This window comes from Perca fluviatilis, chromosome 8 (genome assembly GCF_010015445.1).
Source record: "Perca fluviatilis chromosome 8, GENO_Pfluv_1.0, whole genome shotgun sequence".
Taxonomy (NCBI): Eukaryota; Metazoa; Chordata; class Actinopteri; order Perciformes; family Percidae; genus Perca; species Perca fluviatilis.
This window is the reverse complement of record NC_053119.1, coordinates 38,084,063-38,109,071: the sequence shown is the minus strand read 5'-3', so window position 1 is coordinate 38,109,071 and position 25,009 is coordinate 38,084,063. Positions and strand designations below refer to the sequence as shown.

General features: G+C 40.9%; 2 protein-coding genes across 3 annotated transcripts; both read right to left on the bottom strand.

Moving 5' to 3' along the window:
- Positions 1 to 984: 984 nt before the first annotated feature.
- ndufa9a (NADH:ubiquinone oxidoreductase subunit A9a) lies at positions 985 to 8,534 on the bottom strand. Its single transcript, XM_039808350.1, has 11 exons — positions 8,405 to 8,534; positions 7,174 to 7,347; positions 5,729 to 5,826; positions 5,174 to 5,265; positions 4,854 to 4,995; positions 4,600 to 4,702; positions 4,323 to 4,393; positions 3,034 to 3,110; positions 1,760 to 1,855; positions 1,349 to 1,415; positions 985 to 1,260 (listed from the first exon to the last, which is right to left on the bottom strand). The coding sequence occupies exons 1-11, from the start codon at positions 8,457 to 8,459 to the stop codon at positions 1,090 to 1,092; spliced, it is 1,146 nt and encodes a 381-aa protein (XP_039664284.1). The 5' UTR covers positions 8,460 to 8,534; the 3' UTR covers positions 985 to 1,089.
- Positions 8,535 to 9,817: 1,283 nt separating this feature from the next.
- On the bottom strand, positions 9,818 to 24,682 carry dyrk4 (dual-specificity tyrosine-(Y)-phosphorylation regulated kinase 4). Of its 2 annotated transcripts, XM_039809303.1 has the most exons (15): positions 24,216 to 24,682; positions 21,378 to 21,446; positions 20,958 to 21,041; positions 19,166 to 19,318; positions 18,656 to 18,806; positions 18,256 to 18,419; positions 16,110 to 16,246; positions 14,735 to 14,875; positions 13,789 to 13,927; positions 13,465 to 13,546; positions 12,444 to 12,616; positions 12,242 to 12,302; positions 11,904 to 12,033; positions 11,654 to 11,790; positions 9,818 to 11,373 (listed from the first exon to the last, which is right to left on the bottom strand). In XM_039809303.1, exons 1-15 carry the CDS (start codon positions 24,237 to 24,239, stop codon positions 11,111 to 11,113), a joined length of 1,908 nt encoding a protein of 635 aa, XP_039665237.1. In that variant the 5' UTR covers positions 24,240 to 24,682; the 3' UTR covers positions 9,818 to 11,110. The 2 variants fall into 2 exon arrangements, with proteins under 2 accessions (XP_039665237.1, XP_039665238.1); XM_039809304.1 differs by lacking the exon at positions 21,378 to 21,446 and having other exon boundaries at positions 11,111 to 11,373; positions 24,216 to 24,681.
- Positions 24,683 to 25,009: the final 327 nt, after the last annotated feature.

The following is a 25,009-nucleotide window of genomic DNA, read 5'->3' as shown; positions in this document are numbered from 1 at the left end:
TCACTTTGGGTAGTGACAGCCTCCACCTCTGAAAAGTGCCGCTTCTCAGCCGGATTACGTCTCGCCATGTCGGAATTGTGTGGAGCGAGGCCTCAAAACCGAGAATATATTGGGCCTGATATTTCAATGACAATCGTTTCCAGCCGCTGCATTTATCAATGTACGACCATTCTTACGCTCTGATTGGTGTGATACGAACATTTCATGAATCACACGTGAAGCGCCGTGCAACGAAGCGCTTTCGCACAACTGCGCGCTTGGTTTCTACGTTAGGTTGATAAATGAGGGCCTATGTGTCTACCCCAGTTCATGCAAATGCAAAATTCCAAGCCAAAATCAATGCTTTTAATGTTTTTTTAAAGTTTATTTTTGTTGGGGCTTCATTATAGAGTGACAGTGGATAAACAGGAAAGGGGGAGAGAGATGGGGGATGACACACAGCAAAGGGCAGCAGGTTAGATTTGAACCCACACCGCTGCAGAACTCAGCCAACATGGGGCGAACACTCTTACTGGGTGAGCTAGAGGCCGCCCGGAATACTTGGAATTGAAGGTGGAGGTAAATATTCATGGAAAAGGACAAGTTTGTGAACAGGTAACACAGATTTTGATAATGAACAGAAGTAAAAAAGGTTGTCTCATTGGAACTACAGCTCGCGTGGCTGTAGTTCCAATGAGACAACCTGTAGGGCGACCGAAGCTGGAAAAGTTACATAGTATGCCTTTAAGGATTCACTGTTCTACATTTATGTTTAACATTAATGTTTAAATAATGTAATAATATCCATTCATTTATATCCATCTGACTCAGTTTAATACAAAACTCAATTTTATACAGTATACTGTATGTAGTAGGGGTCCCTACTCCGTTCTACAACGAAAAAATGTTGAAGGGAGAGACCTCAGTCTTAGAGGGACTGTAATGGTAAAGTCATTTCTAATAAAAACAATATGCAACAAACAAGAAAAACCCTCAAGACAACCCTTAGAGGATATCTTTTTTTTTATTATGTACAGAATATAGTTAAAGACCAATTAAGGACAATCAGAGGCACTGACATCCTCTGGCTGCCCTGGTGTTGTTGGTAGTTTAATAGTTGACGGTCTTGGCTGGCTTCGTCTCATCCAGGTCAGCTTCCAGATAACGGAATCGGCGATGGCGACGCAGAATCTCAATTGCCTTTTGTTCTACAGTAGAAGGAGTGATACCAAGATCCTCCAGACCGGGAAGTCCTGGGTACTTCAGGTCTGTGGTGTGAAACTGGAAAATAAAAGTGCAGCAGAGAATTAGTGTGCAACAGTTGGTGGCACAAATCCTCTAAGTTATATCAAGATCTTGGTTGTCTTACTCTGTCAACTTTGTCTGGGGTTGTCCAGGGCTCAAATGGGTTCATGGCGAAAAACTGAGCAGCAAGGCTGAAAGTAAAAATCAGAAACTATCACATGATTGTACAGTGGTATGTCAACCACACCCAAGAGACCTAGTGGCTCTGTAGGGGAATATTTTTGATGAGCAGGTTGCCGTTTCGTTTGAATAATGTGACACGTTGAATATATTTCTTCAGAATGTCGAATAGGATGTGTGGGAAACAACTGCTTGTGTGTGTTATCACTGTAGCACAAAGCAATCAAGAGTTAACATCTCCTTTGTTTTGTTTAACAACATGCCATCTGTGTTGTTTAATGCTCAAGTTAGTTTCATGAAAGATGCCTTTTCTCTGGAAAGTATGTAAAAAAACAACCCTGAATAAAGCACTTACTGATAGAGTGGGCGGGGCAGGGGGTAGGGCACAAAAGGTCTGTGTGCCACCGCGTAGATGTACTCTACCAGGTCATGAAGGAGGTAACGGTTGGGACTAGACGACAAGGGAAAATAGGACAAAAACAATTTAAGAAGGAGTGCCCTCATCAAGAAAATCTGTGCTCAAACGTCCACAAAATACAGGGCATGGACAACAACATATGTTGACACAAGGTTTCCTATCCTTTAATAGGCCATTTCTGTGCAGGCACTGCATGCAAACAAGGTACTCTCTAACTTTCACTTACATGCATCCTTGTCTAAAGTTAACACCTCTCTTTCCAAACTCAAAACTTTTACTAATGAAAATGATTCCAATATTTGTTTTGTAAAATCCAAATAGTAACGACTGTTGAATACACGCTTTTTTTAGTGCACTGCTGCCATTCAGGCCCTGGCCATGTTTTTTGCACTATACATTAAAAGACAAAACCATTGACCTTTCTTGTAAGTTCACTTAAATTACAACTTTTTTTTCTTGTCAACAAACTTTTAAAGTGCTCATATTATGCTTTTTGGCTTTCCCCTTTCCTTTATTGTATTATATATATCTTTTTGTGCACGCGGTTATAGGTTTACAAAGTGAAAAAGCCCAAAGTCCCCCCAAAGTGACTTACCATCTCCAACAGAAAACACTGTTCACAAACTGCTCCAAACAGCTCTATTGTAGTCCAGCCTTTACTTCAGAGACAAACGTGGTCACTTTGTAACACACGTTATAATGCTAGTCTAGCTGCAAGCGTGGGCACCCTCATACTCTGCTTCTGACTGGCTAGTAGTCCTTACCTAGGTACTGTCAGGACACGCCCTGATACTCTGCTTCTGACTGGCTAGTAGTCCTTACCTAGCTACTGAGCATGTGCGACTCCCAACAAAGATGAAACAGAAGTGAGAAGCCTCAACAAAAATATGGCGTTTTCTGAAAATTAAAACCACGTAAACCTATTCTGGTACAACCTCTAAATACAATTATGAATCTGAAAATGAGCATAATATGAGCACTTTAAGACTGCAAATGAAGCACAATGCTTTGCCCTGTAATGTACTTCTGTAATTCAGTAAATTGCACCCATGACTTCTTGCTCAGTACAGATTATGGTGATTATGGCTGATTGATCTTGCTATAAATTTAAATCTATAAATGATTTGTGCTTTATGTTACCCATCTTCAAATGTCAGCATTTGCTCTACTCCAAGGCACAGCATTTCAAACAAAGTTATTTGACCACCTACCCAACTAATGCATACGTCTTTCCATTAGCATCAGGGTCTCTGACAGCATTGATAATGGCCTTGGCCACATCCACCACCTGAGGGAGAAAAGAAAAAGTTTAGTTCATGTGATAAGCACATTCAGTGAGTAGAGTTATTCAGTGTGCAGTTTTGTCCTTTAGACAAAAACCAAAACAATTAAAATAATGTATTGCCATTTGCAAAATAAACAAATTCTTAGTGAAACTATGTCCGTCTGCTTGGTGCAGTCACTAATTCTGAATATATACTTGAAACTTATAGCATAGAAAACATGCAAGCAACATTTTGTTGAGTATTTATTTAAACTATTAAACAATTGCGTAAGGGAAATAAGATAAATTGGTAAGGTGGTCAGAGTTGTGTTAATATATTTAGTTTTGTTTAAATATCATAAATAATTATTTGGGTTCATGTGATAAGCACATTCAGTGAGTAGTTATTCAGTGTGCATTGTTTCCTTTAGACAAAATGTGTAAATACTGGAAACCTAAGTTTTAAAGTACTAGGTGTATCACTAATGTCCAAATCCACGACTCAGAAAAAACGTTGGCACTGTATTTGGTATTGCAACACTCCTGTTGTCAAATGCAGACGCTACCTTCAGTTAGGCACCTTACACAGAATCAGCTACTTAGGTATGTTTTGTTTCACACTTGCAGCTGCCTGTTCAACTCTTGATTGTTGAAATTTGTGCGTGAAGAGTAATATCTGCACATGATACAATTTGCTCCAGAGTAGGGTTGGGTTCCGAAATCTGGTGCTAATATGGCACCGGTGCCTAAACAACCGGTATCTACCTGACCGAATAGCAACGCGGATTTCGGCCCCTTATTTCGTTGGCACTTAAATGATCTGATGCTCCGAAACGGATGTTACAGGCAACAGAACTAGCGCAACTAGCGCAACATGTGACGCTAGTAAACATTACACTTGACAGCAGGTAACATTAGCCTACCGTTAGCTAGTGGCTGGATTAAACGGTGTAAAGCGTGACTGTATTTCTCTGTAGAGGATTCCCAGCGGGACCTAACAGTCTGCTCTGCAGCTGCTGTTATCAGAAAAACAACAGAGATGGTGCGTTCACTTAAAACTGGTAGCTTAAGCCTTGTGGTGCGACAGGTGTTTTGTGCTTCGCTTTTCTTTCTTTTTTTAAGTATCCGTTCTTTTAAAAGTAGCACCGGTATCGGAACACCAATTTTCAGAAAATATTTCTGGAAGTTTCAATTTATTATAATATTAGAATAGCTGCCTCCTTTCAACAAACTTACATGAACAGGCTGCTTCACGGTCTTCTTCCCCAGGGATATGAGTGGAACAGCATTGCCAAACCAGCGCATGTCTGACAAAAGGATTAAAGCCACGCATTATCAAAGGGAACATTTTCCATACTGTGGAACAATTAAGTTGGAGCGTCCACTTAATGCACATCACCAAACCACTGAAAAAGGTTGCAGTAACATTCACAAACGTGTCACATTCCTATCACCCAGAGACTGACATGTTCACATACATGTTGGTTTTAACGGACAAAAACAACGGTCTTACTTGCAAAATAGTTGAAGAATCTGTCCTCCCGCCCAAAGATCTCAGAGGGCTTCATGATGATTGCATCAGGAAACTCATCTCTCACTGCTGCCTCTCCTACAGCCTAAGGTAAAGGGACATTTTACACAATGATCAACTACAATAACACACAACAACGTTCACTGGCTTAGACAGTATACCGTCCAACAGAAACACTGATACACTAGTTTGACTGAGTAAGAGAGATGTGCAGCGTGGAAAAAACAGCTCTCTACCTTGTTCCTCAGGTATTTGGACGGGCTGCGTATGTCAGCATTGAGGTGAGACATGTGGACAAACTTTGTGATGCCGGCCTCTCTGGCTGCCTTGGCAATCTGCTGAGGGATGGTCACGAAGACATCTTCATAGCGATAGTTGCTGTAAACAAAAAGAGGAGAAATACTTGCATGTCAATGCTTGCTTACAATTAACATGCCCATTCGGCAAAATCGCCTATACCTCATCTCCAAGCAAGCTTCAAATTCTATTCCATAAGAACAATATCATTTGACATAAATCAGATGCTTTAGGACATTGTTTCAGCCTACATGTGTACCTTGTCTCCCACTCTCTGCCCACTAGGTTAATGACAACATTAGAGTGCTCCAAAGCCCGTTTGATGGATTCTTTGTTCCTGGCATCCCACTCCTGCAACAAGACAGAATAGAGACAAAACATTTGCATTTAACATTTTCCAATATACACTTTATAATATATTTTTTGAAATGGTCTTTACACCCCGAAAGCTATAAATAACTTATAGGCTCTGAAAAAGGAGTGAAAAAGCTCCATCATCTGTAGCTGCTGTAATCCTGTAAAAACTCTGACCAATCAAACCCGGGCGGACCGTTCGGTGCTCCACTCTGCTCTAAAACAGAAGCAGAGCAGTGCCTTGCTTTGAAGTGGCGAGGCAGTGGCGCGCGTGCACATCGGTGGGAGCACCCAGGGGAGGGGTTAGACCGGAGCCCAGAGGAGATGCTACTTTCAAATCTCGCTAGCTTCTCAACCTTAACAACCCTGCCTTTAAGGCTCTGAATTGATTATGTATATTAGGTATGCAGTTTAAAGATTCTAACATTGCAATATCTCTGTATGTGTGTATGCATCTTACCATGAAAATGATCTGTCCAAGATCACCCATGGGCCTTAAGTACATGATGTCATACTGATCACAGCGGTGAGGGAGTACAATCTGAGAGCCAATCCGACCTGCAAATGATCAGTTAATGAACACATACCATCACATCTTTGTGTCATGAGCTTACAAAAGGAGCACACATGGGTCACTTGTATAGGTAACTTGTTATTTGATAGCAATAATACATTAAACAAATCCCAACATATAAATGAACTGCAGTGACGGGCCCCAGAACATTTGCATGTGTCTTAGATAGGGCTGGGTATCGTTCAAAATCTTTCGATCCGTTCCAATTTTGATACCTCAGTTTCGATACCGGTTCCTAACGATACTTTTTCGATACCATATGTTTTAAAATCCATTTCAACATCAACAAACATACATTAAACACAAAGCTTTTATTTTTCACCTTAATTGTGAATCAAAACAGTTATCAAAAATAAAAAATTCTGGTAAAACTGCTAACTCAGAGTAACATTAATAAAAGTGCCTTGGCTTGCAAGCTCAACCTGTCAGTCAGTCATCAGGGCAGAAAAACCACCGTTGTGGCTGCTTGTCTAAGAGGAAGTGTAACGTCAACAGCACCGCGACCGCTTTCGGCTCGCCATTAATATCATATCGCAGCAAACGCTGTCTGCGTGAAGTTTAAAAAAATTTTAACCACACTTGAAACCAACCGTGACTCTCTGTGACTTCAACAAGACTGCAGACAGTTTACTCCGTCCGCACCTCTCTCGTGTGTGTGTGTGTGTGTGTGTGTGTGTGTGTGTGTGTGTGTGTGTGTGTGTGTGTGTGTGTGTGTTGTGTGTGTGTCGGTCGGAGCTCCGCTCAGTGTCAATATGCAGAGAGGACAGATAAGCTTGCACTTACGCGCTCAGATGCTTTTGGAACCGAAATTTGGCACCGAAGATAAATAATTTTTCGATACTCATAAGGTTGAGATTATTTTTTCGATACCATAAAAATTATCGACCGTTGGGCCCAGGCCCTAGTCTTAGAGGCTATATTTTTGTTTAAATGTCTGGCTGGGTATCGTAAACTAACATAAAACCTTGTGGGGAAAAAATACCAAGCAGCTCATGTCAGCTATTGAGTTGAGTCTCCTACATTTACTGTCTTGATTTAAACAGGCTGCTCTTGGGTAACCTGCTCTTAAATATCATTGTATCTCTGTACCCCATAATTTACTGAATGCAAGTCAAACAACTAGGACATCCTTAATGGGATAACATGTTGACATCTCAGAACATTACAATATATAATTGTTAATAAATCTTATGTGGGATATTGGGACACAGGATGTGAGGTTTACAAGCACAAACTAAAAAAAAGAAATACACAGGTTTGCTGAATGTTAAGTCAATATTAGTGTGCATATAACTTAACATCAGTATTTACGTTTATATTTTTCAACTCACCTAGCCTGTTGACCACGTATCGACCCAGAAAACCTGTGGCACCAAACACTGTTGCCGCTATTCCACTGGAGGACGAGCGTCCTCCTTTCCCTTTGGGGATGACAGCATGGTGGAGCTTCCTCTGCTGGATTGTGGTGACGGAGGCAGCTGACAATACAGCAGAGGAGCAGCTACCTATTAAGATGAGAGGAACACGACGGCCTTTGATTCACATCAAGCGGTATGATTACCTATAACTAATTCAAGCAATAAAACCTGTCTTCATGACGGCTAGAATAGTCGTTGAAACCGTTTGATAGAGGTTTGTGGAGCTCTTTAATTGTTTGGCATTATACTTAGCAGTGTTACTAATGCTCACTGTAATTTAACCTAATGGGTATAAATAAATGGGGTGGACAGGTATTAGAAACAAATCTTTCAGTGTAACACTGCATTGTACTGTAGTGGTATTGTACATATTTATATTTCTAGCTTTGCACACATTCTCTCTCTCTCTCTCTCTCTCTCTCACTCTAGCTGTAGAATGGGAAACTACTGTGTGCACTGACCAGATAAAATCAACAACACATAAGCAAGAAAGCCTCTTGAAAGGCTGCATGTTTCCTTTTGAATAACAACATTATTAACAGGAACCTCAGACTGTTGTGGACGAATACTAAGTTATGTGAACCATATAGCCGACAGGAACTAACGCTAGCTCAGTGTCACTGTGTCAGCCGCATATTATTGTCAGCATCTTCGCTGTAAAACAACAGGTCAGTTAGCTAGCTAGCTACTCATCCAAAGCCATTGATGTGGCTATTTCCCGAGTAACAACCTATCGTGACGTTAAGCTAACGTTATCAATGTTTATAAAAACAGCAAATGTTTTTTTTTTTTTTTTGCCACAGACGTCAGGTCAATGCAACGTTAGCCAACTGGAAACTGGAAAGCTCATCCTATTGTCCTTCATTTATTAACGCAAATCCACAGACTGATGCGGGGGGTTATACGTCCAGGTAACTTAGCTGATAATATTTTAATTATTCAAAAGCTCCAAATGTGAGCTAACTTACTAGCTAGCTAGCTAGCTAAAGCCCCGAGCCTGTTAGCAAGGTCACTCGAGCCGAGAGTGTGGTTTAACTGTGAGCCCGGGTTAGCATGACACATATGTAAAGATCTGAAATCACAACATTATATTCTAAGACGTTAGAGTAATTATCAAATGCCTACTGTTTTTGACAGTACTCACTTGAAATCTTTGGAAGGACACCCACAGGACGGCTAACCAGCGCTAAGGTCGCCATCTTTCCGACTACGGCATAGCGTGCGGGTCAAAATACTCACACGTCATTTCACTATCAGCGTTGAGCTGTAGCGTAGCGTAGCGCACACTTAGCAAAAAAAGCTTGTGGTCCTAACAATACAAAGCTATCCAAAAATGTGTTAAATATCAACATTCAGACACAAGTCCAATAAATACAACCTCAGGTGTAACAATGAAAAAAGTTTCAAATAAAAAATTCTAATATCATAGTCAACATACATTTTATAGAAGGCCTCAGACGACGTCTGGAATTTAGGTATTTCTATCACATAATGAAGTTGTTAGGTGATCATACACTTTAAAATTAATGATTTCTTTCTCCCAGTCTCTTTTTCAGCCACAATTGTATCTGACTGACTCCACACTATGGAGTCTGGAGTGTGCCACTTGAATAGGCTATTGTATAGGTCATAGCAATAGAAGGCCTACCATTGCAATTGTATCTTCTTATCTTATATAAATTATAATAAATAGATGTATTGATTTTAAATAAGCATTTATGATGCACCGAATAACTCAAAGTAATACGGGCTCAAGCCACTCCTGCCACTACCTGTCCCAGGGACAGTGTCCCTGCACACAGCAGCCAGTGGTAGCACTGTGCCACCTACTGTATGTAACAACCGGCCAACCAGAGCTCCTTTCGCTGGCACACAAAAACAGTTAAGTTTAATTGTGTTTATAAAATTCATAGTCAAAATCATTTTACAATTACAATTTTACAAACTTAGAAATAAATGATCTATTTTATCAGTTACTTACTCTATGTAGCAACAGGATGTGAAAACAATTAGCCTACTACTGTACACCTTACAACTAAAGGGTACAATTTTAAACTGCATGTAGTCTGTGGTATGATTCAGAATTGAATAATGTGCCAACGATGCCTCGGTATCATTTCAAGTAGAATCATGAAAACATAAACACAAAAATGAGGATACAAATTATGAAATATGAAAGCATATGCTCTTTGAAACAACCTTTTATTTAATCATAAAAGACAAAAAGACATAAAAATGTATATAACTACAGTATCGTAACTTTTCTTATTTCAGCTACAATCCCCCCTCTTGGGATCTCTTGTTGCTTAGCTGATAGATAGTAAGGGCACAGGTCTATATTAGATTACAATTCGATTTCTGTTGGCGACTAAAGACATAAATCATTATAAAAAAAGATGTTTAATAATGAAACAATTGTTTCATCATGTTCTGTCACGTTAGATGAGACATCATTTTGTCAAATAAAAGGGAACCTGGCAGGGTAGTATAAACCCTTGTCTTTTTGACAGGTAAGAAGAATCCAGTGGTTTCTAATTCAGATGTACACACACAATAGTAAAGTGCAAGATGTTTAATACTGCAAGGCACAAACTATCAATAACAGGATTGTCTTTTTGTTTCTAATATATAAAAAAAAATTTATGAATACCACAGACATACAAAATATTTTCAACAAGTAAAACCTTGTCTAAACCCTCAACAAATATGTGAAATATTTTCTTAAAATATGTTCTGTATTACACATACATAGGAAATGACAGCAGAAATATATACAATACATTCTATTACAAATACATATTTTATGATTGTTGAATTAAATTGTGAAACAAATATGCAACAGGATCAAACATATTCCACAATAAATATGCGAAACCATTAATCTATATGTCATCAACTACGTTCTACGATTAAAAAGAACATGACAATTATTTCTTTAACATGATTTAAAAAAACAAAACATTTTGGCTCAGCCTTTATTGCACACACTTCTTAAATATATTTTATCATTATGAAAGAAATGTTAAATTGTGTAAAAGAATAAAATGCAAAAAAACAAAGATTTGATCAATGTTATACACATGCACCCTTTAAAGTCACCTACTTTGGTTTTTATAACATGAAGACTGAGAAAAGTAAAAGTGTTTATGGTCTTACCTGTTTATTAAAGATTTCAATGCCCAGCAAAGATTGGGATCAATAACTAATACAGGCGACAGCGACTTGCAAAAAGTTGATGCTGTACTATGAATTAGTTTTCCAACCATTTGATCTAAAGTCAACATGTGCATTCTTATGTGGCAGACAGCTTGGTGTCTTAATCGTGACACATTTAAACAGAATGCCTGCACCTGCACCTTAAGTCCATTATAAAAACAAGTACAACTGGTTGATGGACTTCACTGTCATACAAACTCAAAGTTCCACAGGATAAAAGAAAACACTATGACTCTATACTTAAAACAATAAATAGAAGATGTCCCTCTTTGCAGCTGATCAGTGTTATCTCCTCCATACATCCATATTCTGTTCAGAGCATGTGGGAACGGGTTGGTTTCCTATCTGTCCGTAGAAAACATCAACTCAGACTATTCTCGGACTTCTCTAACATGTTGCTTTCTGACGTCATGTAGACACAGAAGCAACACGGCAGTGTTTGTAATAAATGAGGACATGAAGGATCTTTACATTTATTGTGTGTGTTCAGGGCCAAACAAATGCAATTTTCTCTCAGCTGTCCATTCACTTCTACTTCCACCAACTCAATCTCTCTCAGGTGGGGAGTGGGACACTGAGCCGGAACAACAGTTCCCACTTGCCACTTGAACGCAGCACGATTCCCTTTTGACTGTTACATGATGGGGGGCAAACACTGAGACGGCCCCTGGCTGTCTTTCCCCTCTGTGCCCACTTCCTCTTGAGGCTTGATGATGATGTGAACAGGCCTTTCTCCACCTCCTTCTTGCTGCTTGGTATCCTCATTCTCACACACCTCCTCCTCTGCGGAGGCCCCGATAGGCCGCAAACGCTCGGTAGGGGCCATCGTTGTTCCTGTGGCTGAACCCTCTCTCTCCAGCTTGTCAGTTGTGCTGCTGTCTGAGCTTACTTTCTCCGCTGTACCATGGAAACAAACAACATTACATGTCAGATCAAGATTAATGCAAAACAACTCTGCCGGTATGTCTGCTGCTATGGCATCAGAACATAGTTGCTAAGTGTGAGCAGAATGTACCCATTCAACCTGAACTGTACAGATTTGTAAGGCAAGTCTTTGCTCTATTTTAGCTGTTTGTTGTATTTATAATTCTTACTTTCACTTCAAAATGCTGTGCGTATATATGTGGGTATTATCTGAAGTATATAGCATGGCTAATGAAATGGACAGTACTCTTACCAGGCTTGCTGGTCGAACTGTCGGAGGCCTTCTTCACTGCGGGCCTGGCTCTCGGCCGGACTTTATTGAAATTTCCCTCCAGGATCCAATCATGCTGTAACCCCTCATCTGGAGTCATACGTTTGGTTGGATCCCAACTGAAAACACACACAGGAAAAAAAATTAAGTCTGCAAGTGCAGATTTGGATTTGATCTTTAATTAAGTACCACTGAAGAATACTTGATAAAAGGTTGTTTAGGGTGAACGTACGTGAGGCAGCGTTTGATGAAGTCTAAGAACAAAGCGTCATTCGTTTTCAAAGCAGCTGACAGCTCCTTGGAGTTGGGTCTCCTCTTCTTCCCCTTACTGTTAGTGATGTTCCTGGGGTTTCCTTTTGAGTCTGCACACAATGGTCTGATTTACTGTCTTGGCACATTGTTCCTATAGCGTTATCTGACACCTTCTGCAAAGTACTGGCCTAGTTATTAATTTATCTTATGATACCGTTGAGAAAATGCTATAGTCTACATTGTTTGTTGTGCAACATATCAAATATCCACCGAAATAAGATATAAAAAAAACGTCTGAAACTGAAGATAAATTCTCACCAAAGAACAACCTCCTCCTCGATGCTGATTGAACAAAATCATTTGGCGGCATCCCAAGAACCTGTGAATGAAAAACATTAGGACACCTTAACACACTGAAGCAACTCAACAGCCCATATTGGAAAATTGTTACGCCTTTACATTTTTGTGAGATTTGCAAAAACTATATGTGACTGGACACACAATTATTTCCATGTCACACCTCCATTATGCAGGAGATCTGCTCCACTTCGCTCTCTCCTGGAAAGAGAGGATAGCCCGTGTAGAGCTCAGCAAGGATGCAACCCAGACTCCACATGTCGATGGCCATGCTGTAGGGGTGACCCAGGATAACCTCTGGAGAGCGGTAGAAGCGACTCTGGATGTAGGTGTACACTAATGGAAAAGACAGAACAGACTGTGAGGGAGGCCTCAGGATAGAAGACAGAAGTTCTGTGGACCATTTCTATCAATATCCCGACATGGTAACAAAAAGGGCTGGGACGATATGCTGTTGTCCCGATACGATTCCTACACTCTACATTCAATTTGTATTGCTATTTTCATTCATTGTGATTCTAGAAGTATTGCGATGCAATAGTATTGAGTATTGCGATTTTCTTTTTCTTCTTTACCAAAAACAAAAGTTGAATAATACATTTCTGGAAACAATATATCATGAGACAATCCTAAAAACTAATCGTCTTCCAGGCGGCCTCTAGCTCATCCAGTAAGAGCATTCGCCCCATGTTGGCTGAGTCCTGCAGCGGCGCGGGTTCGAATCCGACCCTGCCCTTTGCTGCATGTCATTCCCCATCTCTCTTCCCTTTTCATGTCTGTCCACTGTCTCTACTACTAATAAAGGGAAAAGCCCCAAAAAATAATTTAATAAAATAAATAATTGTTTTCTAAAAATAATGCACATCACATGTCAGTCAGTGAGTGTGACATTTATTTTGTTTGTAAAGAAGTACATAGCACGTATTTTCTGCATTTTCCGCTTTCTGTCTGTTTTGCTGGAAACGGAAATGATGTAGTTGCCGTCGACGGTACCGTATAAACAGTAAATATTGAGGCGAATCATTGGTATGAAAATAAATAAAAAAACGATTCTGGGGGAAAGAATCAATTTTATAAATAGTCGCTAAAAAAAAATCACGATACATACATGACACAATTTTTCCCCCACCCATAGTAAAAAAGTATAGTTACATTATTCTCTTCGTTGAGTTTCATGCGCTTACCTCTTTGTTGTTCATAACAGCTTGATCCAAAGTCAACCACCTTGATGTTCCCTGGCCCTCTCTGAGACAGAAGGATGTTTTCCTGTTCACAAGTAGAAGCACAAACACTTTTATATAATGCTGCTGCAATATTATACTGCTCCACAAGGTGGGGCGAAATTCACACTGTTGTTCTGGGGACTTCTTTTTTTTGCAGTTCAATTCATCAGCGGCAGGACAGTGATTCAGTCGAAAGGTGTGGCCCACATCAGGTTTTGTTGACTATATTTTAAATCGTTTTATATATTCTATATCACAAGAATAAGTATAAGAATAAGTCAGTACCGGTTTGAGGTCACAGTGGATTATCTTTTCCCTGTGCAGCATCTGCAGGCACCTGAGAAGAGCGTGGGTGAAGCGGCGGATGAGAGCGAGACTGAAGCCCTGGAAGTTGTTTTTTTTTATGAGCTCGTACAAGTTCACCCTAACGAGAGAAAAATAAAATGGGTTGTGTTGGGTTTTTTTCATCTTTACAATACTGTTACATTTTTCTTTTTCTATCTACAGTATGTACTGTACTTTGTTCATTACATAGCACAGTGAGCTCAATGTGGATTCACTTCTTCCTGTTCCACAAATAAATGCTCTGGGGAAAAAAACAGGTGGCTAAGTTTGATGTCACTCTACACTTTGCACTACCCTTAATAAAACATCCACTGACTGTCAAGTGCACACTTAAATAATCTGTGATTGTGCACACATTCAGAGGGGAGACAGAGACACAGAATGTCTCCTCCTGCTATTTCTTGCTACTTGTAATAAGCATAAACTTCTTTAGACTGTGTAACGGGAGCCTTCACACCATGAAGCAAGAAGGGGTAAGAGATAGGGCCCCAATCAGGGCCTTAACTAAAGGATTCAGTGACAGTAATGTTAGACAAGGTGGCAGTCCAAGACGGCCTTGAAAGGTCATTCAGCCTGAGTGATACACAGAACTATCTCCCTTCAAATATATAAGATATCAGTGGCCATCCGCACTAAAACATAGATGGCTTTAAGGTACACAGGTGATCACTTGACTCCTAATTGATTGCGGTCACACAGTGTTAGAATGAATGGAGACAATGATCTAACCGTGCTGTTGTACCTTGGGGAAGGTGGCTAACCTTGAATACCTTTGATTAAGAGATGAATTATTCAGTAATGTCTTTATAGTCTCCTGTAAAACTAACTTCTGAACATGCAGGCCTTCTTGCTTGCCTGCGTGCAGAATGCGAGTGAGCGTACTTACCCGAGAAGCTCAAAGGAGATGCAGAGGTGATTTCGGAAGTAAAAGTACTCCTTCATGTGGATGACATTGTGGAGGTTGTCTTTGTCTTTCCTCTTTATAACATCCAGGATCTTCAGCTCAACCAGAGCTTGGTGATGAAACCTACAAACACATTACATAACAGGAGGTGTTAGATTGAACTGAAATTCAGAAAATAGCACCATGCATTTCTGATTTTCCAGGTATTGCAGGGCTAGAATAAATATATGTACAGTATGTATTCCCGTTCTGATTTCTGACATGCCACAATGGCGATAAATAGGACTCCTTGGTTGTTTTTGAATTATTATATGAACATTTTCTGCTGTTGATTTTTTTTTCACATCAATCCCTTAACCCTCGTATCGTCTTCCCGTCGACCATGCACTTGTTGTCCTGCGGTTTGGCTTGCCCCTTTATAAAGCATAAAGTAGCCTATAAATTATCACCCAATTCTGGATTACAGCTTCTTAGCCAATGTCATAACTTATTACCACTAGTTTTACATTTCTTTTAGGAATTGATGTTCAATAAACCTCACTTACTTGAAATGATGCCTCATTTTTTTTTTAAATAAGCAGATATTATGAATTATGTTATCTAATAGTTAAGATCAGAGGAACATATGTTTATGGATTATCACAGATCTTAAGTATACATTAAGTAGTGATCATCAATTAGCGTATGGAACCATCCATGTTATTTTTGGGAAATTTGGTTAAAAGAAACCCCTATTTCTGATATAGAATCTCTGAAAATGGGTCAAATTTGACATGAGGGTTAAATCCTTGGATATTTCTTTATGTCAACCATACACAATCCTCCCCCGGGACAGATAAGATCGGCTAACGCAGTGCAGAGTTCTCCTGGGGCATTGCTTTGGCAGTTTGCACCATTTGTTTTCTGCATTATTGAAGTGGTGGTAAGACCCGATTGCTCCTGCATCTAACCTACAGGACCCGGGCAGACGCTGCCACACTGTGATCTTTAATGACTAAGGACAGGTAAGATAACACCCCGGGGTGCCGACTTCTATCAAGCTAAATCAGGAACTCAGCGGTTTGGCAGACTTCTGAAATGTAAAGTGATCATGATGCAGGCATGTGGGAAAACCTCACAACAGGGAATCAGATCTCAAATAATTGCCAAAAATTGACACCTCCAATGTGAGAAATAACTTGTTCTATCGAGTATTTAGTGAGGTACAGTGTTGTCTAAATGAAAGAGTAATACAGGATGTATTTCATAAAATATTAAAGATATTAAAGATAGGAAAGGTTCAATCGCAGGTGACTTGGACGGAGTGAAATGTAATGAATGAAATAAATCACAATGAAATGTGTTTGTGCACTTGTACCTTTTCTTATTGCGTATCATCTTAATGGCTACGAGTTCGTTGTTCTTGTGGTCCAGACATTTCAGGACCTGCCCAAAGGAGCCTTTCCCAATCACTTCAAGCACTTCAAACCTGTAGCCAATGTGGTCATGCAGCACCTGGAAAAGCAAGAGGAAGAGCACTGTGGATATTAAAGCAGACTTCACGTATGCTTTTACTGAAATAAAAATATCCATCACTCAGCAAAATGAACTATATTATGAATAAATCCACACATTGTAATTTGTAATTTACAGAATTGTAATCTATAATTGCTACTTAATGATTATAGATGTGATTTACTCAATGACACTACAGTTGTTAAGCTAACCCTAACCCTGTACTTTCCTGTAACTGTCAGTTCAAGCCTGTGACAATGAGCCTCAACGGAGACATTCAAGTCTAAACGATGGGCAGTCACTCAGCCTTAAGGCCCGGACACACAGAATCGGCCGTTGGACAATCTGGCGAGGTCAGTGACTCGAGTCCGTTCGGTGTGTTCCGTGCCGTCGTCCGTCCGAGGGGCCGCCGTCCTTCATTTTGGCCGATTTGACGTGTATAATTTTTGGTGAACTATTTTAGTACAATACAAGCCGCCATGAGAGTCTGTCTTTGAATTTCCGGAGAAACAAGACCCACGTGACACGTTCGTCCAATCAGCTGCCGGTTTTCATTTTTGGGCAACAATATAGGTCAGTGCCGCCTACTGTTATGGAGACGTATTACGTCTCGTCGCTTTGGTGTGTTCCCGAGGCACTTTTTTGACCAATTTGGGGAGACTGATCAGCCCAGCTGTCGGCTCTGTGTGTCTAAGCCTTTAAAGGCATACTATGCAGGTTCCGTTTTTTGTCAAACAGCGACCCCTAGAGTCGCGGCGAAGTACTTGTATTTAACGTTACTGTCACATGCAGAGCTGTCTCTGCACTCACGGCCTGATCCCCTCCCCCCCTTCTTGCGAGATTTGGCGGGGTGCCACCTACCAAACTTGCATTGCTGGTTTTGCAAGCGGCGTCCCACCCTGCTTTGCTATAGGGATGATTCGCCCTACTACGAGTTCGTTTCCACTGAAATGACTTCAATTTGCATATTGTGGCTTTAAAGAGCTCTGCCTGTCAGTCGCCTGACAGTTCAGCCTGTTGACACAGGCTTTGATGACCTCAGTTCAGTTTATTGTGTACAGTATTAAACAATGAAGTCAAACCAACAGATGGCGGGTTCACGTCTGCAACTGCTGGATTAAGGTCATATGAAGGCAGCTCAGGCAGATTGAAAGCCTGCGTATGTGTGTGTCTGTGTGTGTGTGTGTGTTTGTTTGTGTGTCTTCACACATTTTTAGTTCACGTTGTTACTTTTAAATTATTTCATTTTCATGTCTTTGCACAATTGCACACATGCAGATGTGCGTTTCCATTGGGCATTGACATGAACTCTGAATAACCATGGGGCCTTTTATAGAACTATCAGGGTTTTTTATGATAAACAAAAATGTTCTCATGATTGACAGCACTGCTGACCACATTATGAATGATACCCTACATTTTAAGATTTAATTCTTCCATACCTGTAGCTACAGTGTGAGTTTCCATTTTTTTTCTAGCACTTTATGAAAATCAACTTTCTTCAAAAAGTACAAAATTATTGTAAAGATTTAGTCAGCTTTATTTTTTCATCAAAGCTGACTTTGCAAAGAAAAACTCCCGTACACTGTCTTGCTAAAAAATATAGTATTATATTATTAGTATTATAAGTTTTAATAATAGGCAACATTTCGGTTCTGGACCATCTTCAGGCTAATGGTTTTACATCCTGAGAAGCCATTTTTTTGTAGGTGCACCAATCAACAACTTCCACATAAAATCAGGCATAAATACACAACATTCATTCACATATCCATTACTATAGACAGAGCTTAAATATCAATACAGCCCCTCTATAGTAACCTGTATCCTACTCACCTGTTGTAGATGTGCAAAGTATTTTTCTGTACTGAGATATCTACTGCTTTTTGGCTTCAATAAAAAAAGCACCTGCCATAAGTAATGAGGAAGACTTTTCTAAAAGGTCTCTGCTTGTTACCGCTTACAAAAAACAGACTTAATTTTCATATCAAACAGGCTACCCGTCTTACCCTGACGTAGCTTCCATGCTCGTCATCGTATCCAGAGTTCTGCGGTGTTCCTTGGGAACCCTCGATCTTCTGAGAGCCCTGACCAAGGAACCAGATCTCTGCGTAGTCCATGATCTCCTCCTGCTCAAACTCCGTCAGCCGGTCCTGGAAGTTCTTCAGTGCCTCTGCAACAGGAAGTAAGAGGAGGAGGGTGGGATGAGTCACGATCATATTGATTACACCTCTGCCAAGAGCAGAGGATTGTGAACGATCGACTTAAATGTCAGCACGCTATTTTTGCCGAATCAAAATTGTTACTTAGTTACATGCCTGTCTTGAAAAAACACCCTTTAAAGATTCAAAATGTGAAATAACATCACTGTTATCCTGTTGTATTGTATTATTATCCAGGATTACATACCTAGGGGAGACATGGGTAACCTTTGACCCTCATATGTCTTCTCTTTCTCCAGCTTGTTGCTGATAATCTTGCTGTTACGGGAGACAGACACTTTATCCATTGTTGCACCAAACCGCATGCTGAACTGCTGGGCGGGCTTCGGCCTCTCATCCTGTGCAATAAACACACACACACACACACACACACACACACACACACACACACACACACACACACACACACACACACACACACACACACACACACACACACACACACACACAAAGGAAGCAGAGTCCCTTTGTAATTATGAGCAAAGAAAAGATAAAGTAACTACAGTGTGGCCTTCATAATGTGTTTTCACAGTGGTCCGTGTCCCTGGAACTACTAGTTTTGAGTTAAATAAGCTACTTTTGAGAAATATAGATGCTTAAATCTTTTTCCTCCCATCAGAAACATCACAAAGCATTATAGTTCAAAACTAGCTGCCACTGTAGGATATTACAGGCTGCTGGTGTATAAGAGCCTCACCGGGTGTGTCTGATAGTTGTTTTGGACCCCTTTGTTGGCAATTTGGGGCAGGATGTTGTCTGACGGCTGATGTTGGTTTTTGGCATTGCTGACCACCACCTGGACCACCGGTGGCTCAAGCTGAGGCAGGGTCCCTACACCAGGACCAAACTTCTGTAAATCAGAAGGATTGTTTTAGTTTTACTGCCTTGATTAAAGAAATGAACATTAGAAACACCAAGACATACTTTTTTTTTTAAACAGTGACAAAAATAAGATAGTCAGATGATGGAGGAAGATATTTCAGTCTGTTTTTTTAAACTCCAAAAGCTTCAAATGTATAGAAATGGGACTAAAGACTTAGATGAAGGCAGACTGCAGTATATTCGGCAAAAAAAGAGAATATTCAGAAACATTGTCCACCTTCCACAGCTAGAAGGCTTTTTAAGATCTTTATTTCTGCGGGGAATAACCCACTGTGCAGCACATCCACAAAAACAAAAGCATCTGTAGAGAGTGGGCCAGTACTGTAAGTGTGAAGTCTAAACGGATTATTCTTTTTACAGTGCAGCTACAAGCTTGTTACATCCCCTTTTCATTTTTTCATGAGTATGTGTCTGTGTCAGGCTGCAGCTCCTCAGTTTTGGCTTTATGTTCTCAGCTAGCGGTCTACATCCCTTCCAAGTGCATTTCGTCTGCAGAGGCTCAGGTGACCAGGACCCCCAGCAGGTAGTGGCTGGAATTACTGATCAGGTTGAGAGTGAAATGGGGACAAAGCCTGTGAGGCTGGGTCCTGACAGAGTCTGTCTGTCTGGTTCTGTGGGGGAGGAGAAGAACAGCAACCTGCTTTTCACTGACTGCCATCCTGCTTGCTCTAAGAGCACGATTACATGTGTCGCTGCCTTGCAAGGCTCTGCCCTGGCAATGATGGGCAAAGTTAGACCTCTATCCTATGCCAAGCTCTCTGGGAAAAATGAGATATCCTACGGACGTGTATCAGCATCAAGAGGGGTATTACAGAGTATATTTAGGACACGTTTTTACTTACTGGACTGCAGTTTTATCCACATTTCATGGAAAAGTTCAAAACAGAGCTGCCCCTGCACCCTGCATGCTATCATTTAGCCCTCCGCAATGTACTGTATTGGCAACATAATAAATTCTTTAATATTAATTATTAACAGCATTCCGGAAAAAAAAGCTTTCCTATCCACGCCGTAGATATTTCTGATACTTCATCTCACGTGTTTAGAGCTGCTGCAGGATCTGCCAACTTGGTTATGACGCATAGAGATAGGGCTAAATATAATTGCAGGCACCTGCCACAACAGGCAAAGGAAGTAAACGCAGCTACGTGACTGTACATAACCATGCTGCTTTAATGAGCTGCACTTGTATCAATGAAAATCAGTGATGCGTTACACATGACCACATGTGCAGACAGATATGTACAGTCACATCCATGTTTTCCTAACGAGGAAATACATGTTAATATAGATGACTTGAATTGGGAAGCTCACCGCAGACATTTTCTTCTTTTCTGAGGAGCTGCTCTGTCAATATTCAAAACATCAGAATAAGTCTCTATGATGCTTGTCACAGTCTTTTATGTCTAATAGGATTCTGGTGTAGCTCACTGCATGTGTATGAAAAGAAAAAAAAAGAAGAAAAGGATGAATATTATCTCTCAGGCAATGATTCCAGTACACCTCAAATAACTCAAACACTAAGGGAAAAGATGCTATAGTAGTCGATACATGTAGTGGGTAAGGGGTCAGCTGCTGCAGCGTCCAGCAGTGGGGAAAGCGCTGACCTGTGAGCAGGGTCGGTTTGTTCCAAGACGGTTGCCCTCTGCTGGGAGTCTGTGAGGGTGAGGGAAGGCCTCCGGTCGTGATGTCTGTGGGAGGAATGAGAGCAATTCATAAAATGTGCTACAAGATGAAAAAAAAAGCTGTGGGCACAACACATTTTTATGCATAACAACATGATCTCCGATGTGAGATTTAGGAATCCTTTGACACCATGAGAGATGGATTAAAGCAGTCATAAATAATAACAAATAATACCAATTGAATAGCTTCCTGTGTTCATGCTGCCTGGACCCCCAGTCTCAATAACACACAGCCTGTGGACAGCTGAGCGAGATTGCAGCGAGACTACCAGAAATAAGGCACTTTAGGTGCCAAAAATAGATTACTTCTGCAAAAACCCAGCAACAGTCATTTCTGTGTACCTGCTGAGTTGTGCAGGTGTGTGAACATGTGCCTGGCAGCGGGTGTACACGCGCATCCAATCCAATGTGCTGCAGAAAAAGGGAAGCCTTAAATGTAATAAAGCAAAAGTTCCTGATTTCTAAAAAGAAAAGATGTCACATGCATTTGGAATGATTGTGCACGATTCTCTCCGACCCCAAGCCAGCTTACACGTGCCTTAGTAATCAGCGGGTGAGCGTGCAGCTGTGTTGGGCGACACCATATGGGTGAAATAAAGCTTAGCCCCATGTGGGTATATGTGCTAAACTCCCACTGCCAGCCTGTCAGTCGGGGAGGGAGGCAGGGAGGGAGTGGGTGGGTGAGACAGAATGGGTGGGGTGTTGTCCACAGGTGCTGGATAGGAAACAGCTTCCCAATCATAACCTTACACTAAACCTTCTTATTGAGAAGCAAAAGCAACATCAGCTGTCACGACGGCATCATCTGCAGGAGGAGGATGAGGAGGATGAGACACTGAACTGATTTCGTAAAATTGTACTGGTCGCTGGATACAAGTAAACGCATCCTGCAAACACTCACTGGCTTTGCCATTCACAGTACAGTTGATATAATTCTTCAGTAAGACTGGCACACAAGACATAGCCAAAGAAGGGTATGACACAATAATGTGGTATTGTTACAATCTCAGGAGCACTGTGAGTGACAGCAGGAGCCATAGGTCACTGTGGCAGATTGGCTTCTAAAACATCACCTGCACAGGTCTGCTCTAAGCCTGACTAATGAGCACTTAGCCCAGTTGAAACCAGGTGACATCATTGCACGTGCCCAAGTGCACACACTTTTCTGTATTTTCCACCTCTCCTATTATTATAACATGAAATAATGAGATTTCTCTCAAGATTCAAAACAGCAGGGGTTAACTATTTGTCAATTTCGCTATCTGTGCCTAAAAACCAGGTTTGCACAAGAAAGTGAAAGACATATGGTAATATTTCAAACACAGTGTTGGATAGAATTTCACTGTACGATACAGTAAATTGTCATTCCTGTGTATATATGTAATTGCACACTCAAATGAAACACACATGAAAGAGGGCATTTGCTCCTAATGTGCCAACAAGTTTAAAGGTCCAATGTGTGGGAATTTCTCCCATCTAGCGTTGAGATCATATATCGCAATCAACTCTCTCGCGCCACGCAGTTCAAAGTACGTATTACAGCTACGGTGACCTTCACGCTTCAAAAAGGCGGTCTCTTGCTCTTTTCAATATCCTTTTTCTTTTTCTTGGCGAAGAAGAAGAAGTAAATAAGAAATTTGGATTTTGAATACGTGTGGGTCCTCCATGTTTCCGTCTTCGAACTTGCCGGGGCCGGGAAGCTACGATACCCATAAGCAGCATTAGCAGCACCTGGGAGTTTATCATGCGACAGCGAAAACACGAAAGGCGGAGCAGTATGTCCTGTATGTCCCTTACCGGCTAACGTTTTTAAAGATGGCGTATGAATATGGAACGTCTACCCCCAGTTCATGCGGAGGCAAATGTAAAAATGTCAAGCCAAAAGGAATACTTGGAATTGATGGTGGTGGTAAATATTCATGGAAAAGGACAAGTTTGTGAACGGGCAACACAGATTTTGATAATGAGCGTCATTTAAAGGTCCAGTTACACACTGGACCTTTAAATGACGTTACATAAATAGATGAATGGAAGTGAAGACGGGAAACAGAAATCAGGAGCAATGCCGACTCTGTTTCTGCGTGACTGGGGGGGTCTTTGCTGGAGATCACGGTCATCACAGCAGGGGTGTGAGAGCAGCTTTGGGTCCTCAAGGGTCAGTTGGTCAGAGTGTCAGCAAAGCAATAAAACCAGGAGTAACTGATGGTAAACATCAACAAGCTGTAAAACTGGGACTACTCACACTGTCAGCTGTCAGACATTTACAGTCCTTTTCCAACGGATAATCACGCTGCTCTGACATTTTCATTGCAAAAAAACAGGCGGGCAACAAATGTGACAGGAAGATCACGGATCAATCCACGTGATCAAAATGACTGTTATATGTTAGGATAATTGGTTTGTCAAAGCAAACAATCGATTATTATTAATTGTTGTTACTAAAAACAGTAAAAAAGAAGAAGAAAAAAACGAGCTGAAATTCTTTTAAGATCCAAAAACGGTGAGGGTTAAATTTACAACACTTTCCATGTAAGGTGTGAAAAAATACACCAGAACGCATATAGACTTACAGAATATGTCAGCACAACAAACACTGAAGTTAGTAGGCTAAACAACGACTGAAATAGAAATGGATCCGATTTTTCATCAGAACTTGGCATGCGGTCTGGAGACAGGGGCCAGATTACAAAATAAGCATTCAAGTCGGATAGAGGAGAAATGGAAATAATTCCAAAGTGAGAATGACTTCACATTCTTGGCATGGATCGATACACATACATAAAAAATTTACAGTAAATGGTAGACTTTCATTTGAGTTTATCATTGTAAATGGATACCTGTGAAGGGGTTTTCCCAAAATGGAATTAGCCTGGAATGAAGCCCTGTATCTGGGCAAAAGAAATTCTTATTCCATAGAAAAGCAAATCTGCAAGTTCACTGTAGAGGAATATTAAAGTGATACTATGGGAGATAAAAGTATGGTAATAACAATATTAAAGCTCTCTCGTTGATTGGATAAGCAGACCAGCCCTGGCATTATTAGAAAATCATAGATACACTCTGATTGACCATAGCCTACATTGCTTTCAAATGGACAAGAGAATACATACAGTACAATTATCCACGGGAAATAGCTATTTTACCAACCAACCAAGTTGCCAACAAATCAAAGCGCCTCACCTTGTTATTTATTTCTGGCAACATGCTGTGTTATCAGTGTCAGCCTTTACCACTGCTTGGCAATCCAAAAACAAACACAGGGGGAGAGATTACAAAATCCAAGAAAGAGTCATTGTATCCAACCCTGTTAGTTCAGCTTCAAAACCAAGACGCACTTTCCACAACTTCGTGAAGGGGACTGAACCAACACTGGTGAGTACAATCCTGATGACTGATCAGATCCACCGAGCCAAACCTGCCGTACTCCTGGTTTTGTTTGCTTTTACGCGCACAAGCTGTCGTCAGAGAGGAGATTAGCGAGCGGGTACAAGCTGGTGAGGGTCTGTGCGCCTTGACGCGTACACCGCTAAGACATGAGGCAGCCACCTGTTCAGGTTTCTGCCCGCTGACAGCCGGGGCTTTCCCGATATAGATTTGTTTATTATCCGTTTGCTGTCGTCCACCTACACCACGCAGTGTGACTGATGCGCTCTCCAACACCGACGCTGTACAGAGAGGGTTCACATATAGGCAACACCGACGCACGCATGTCGTGGCCACGCTCAATTTACACCGACTGTTATGTAGACCGCTCGCTCTCTCAAACGGAGATCCAGAGATCCTCTGCTATGTATAAATAGTGTCATGGTCCATGCAGTCTCACTGTCATTCTGGAAATCTGAAAAACCACTGAAAAAAAATCGGACAATTTCGTTTCCAGCGAAGCTCACTTGTTTCAAGTGTTTTATATCGAACGATCCGCAATGTACACTATCAAAGGGAAGCAGAATATAAGATGGGCCACTCAACAAAAT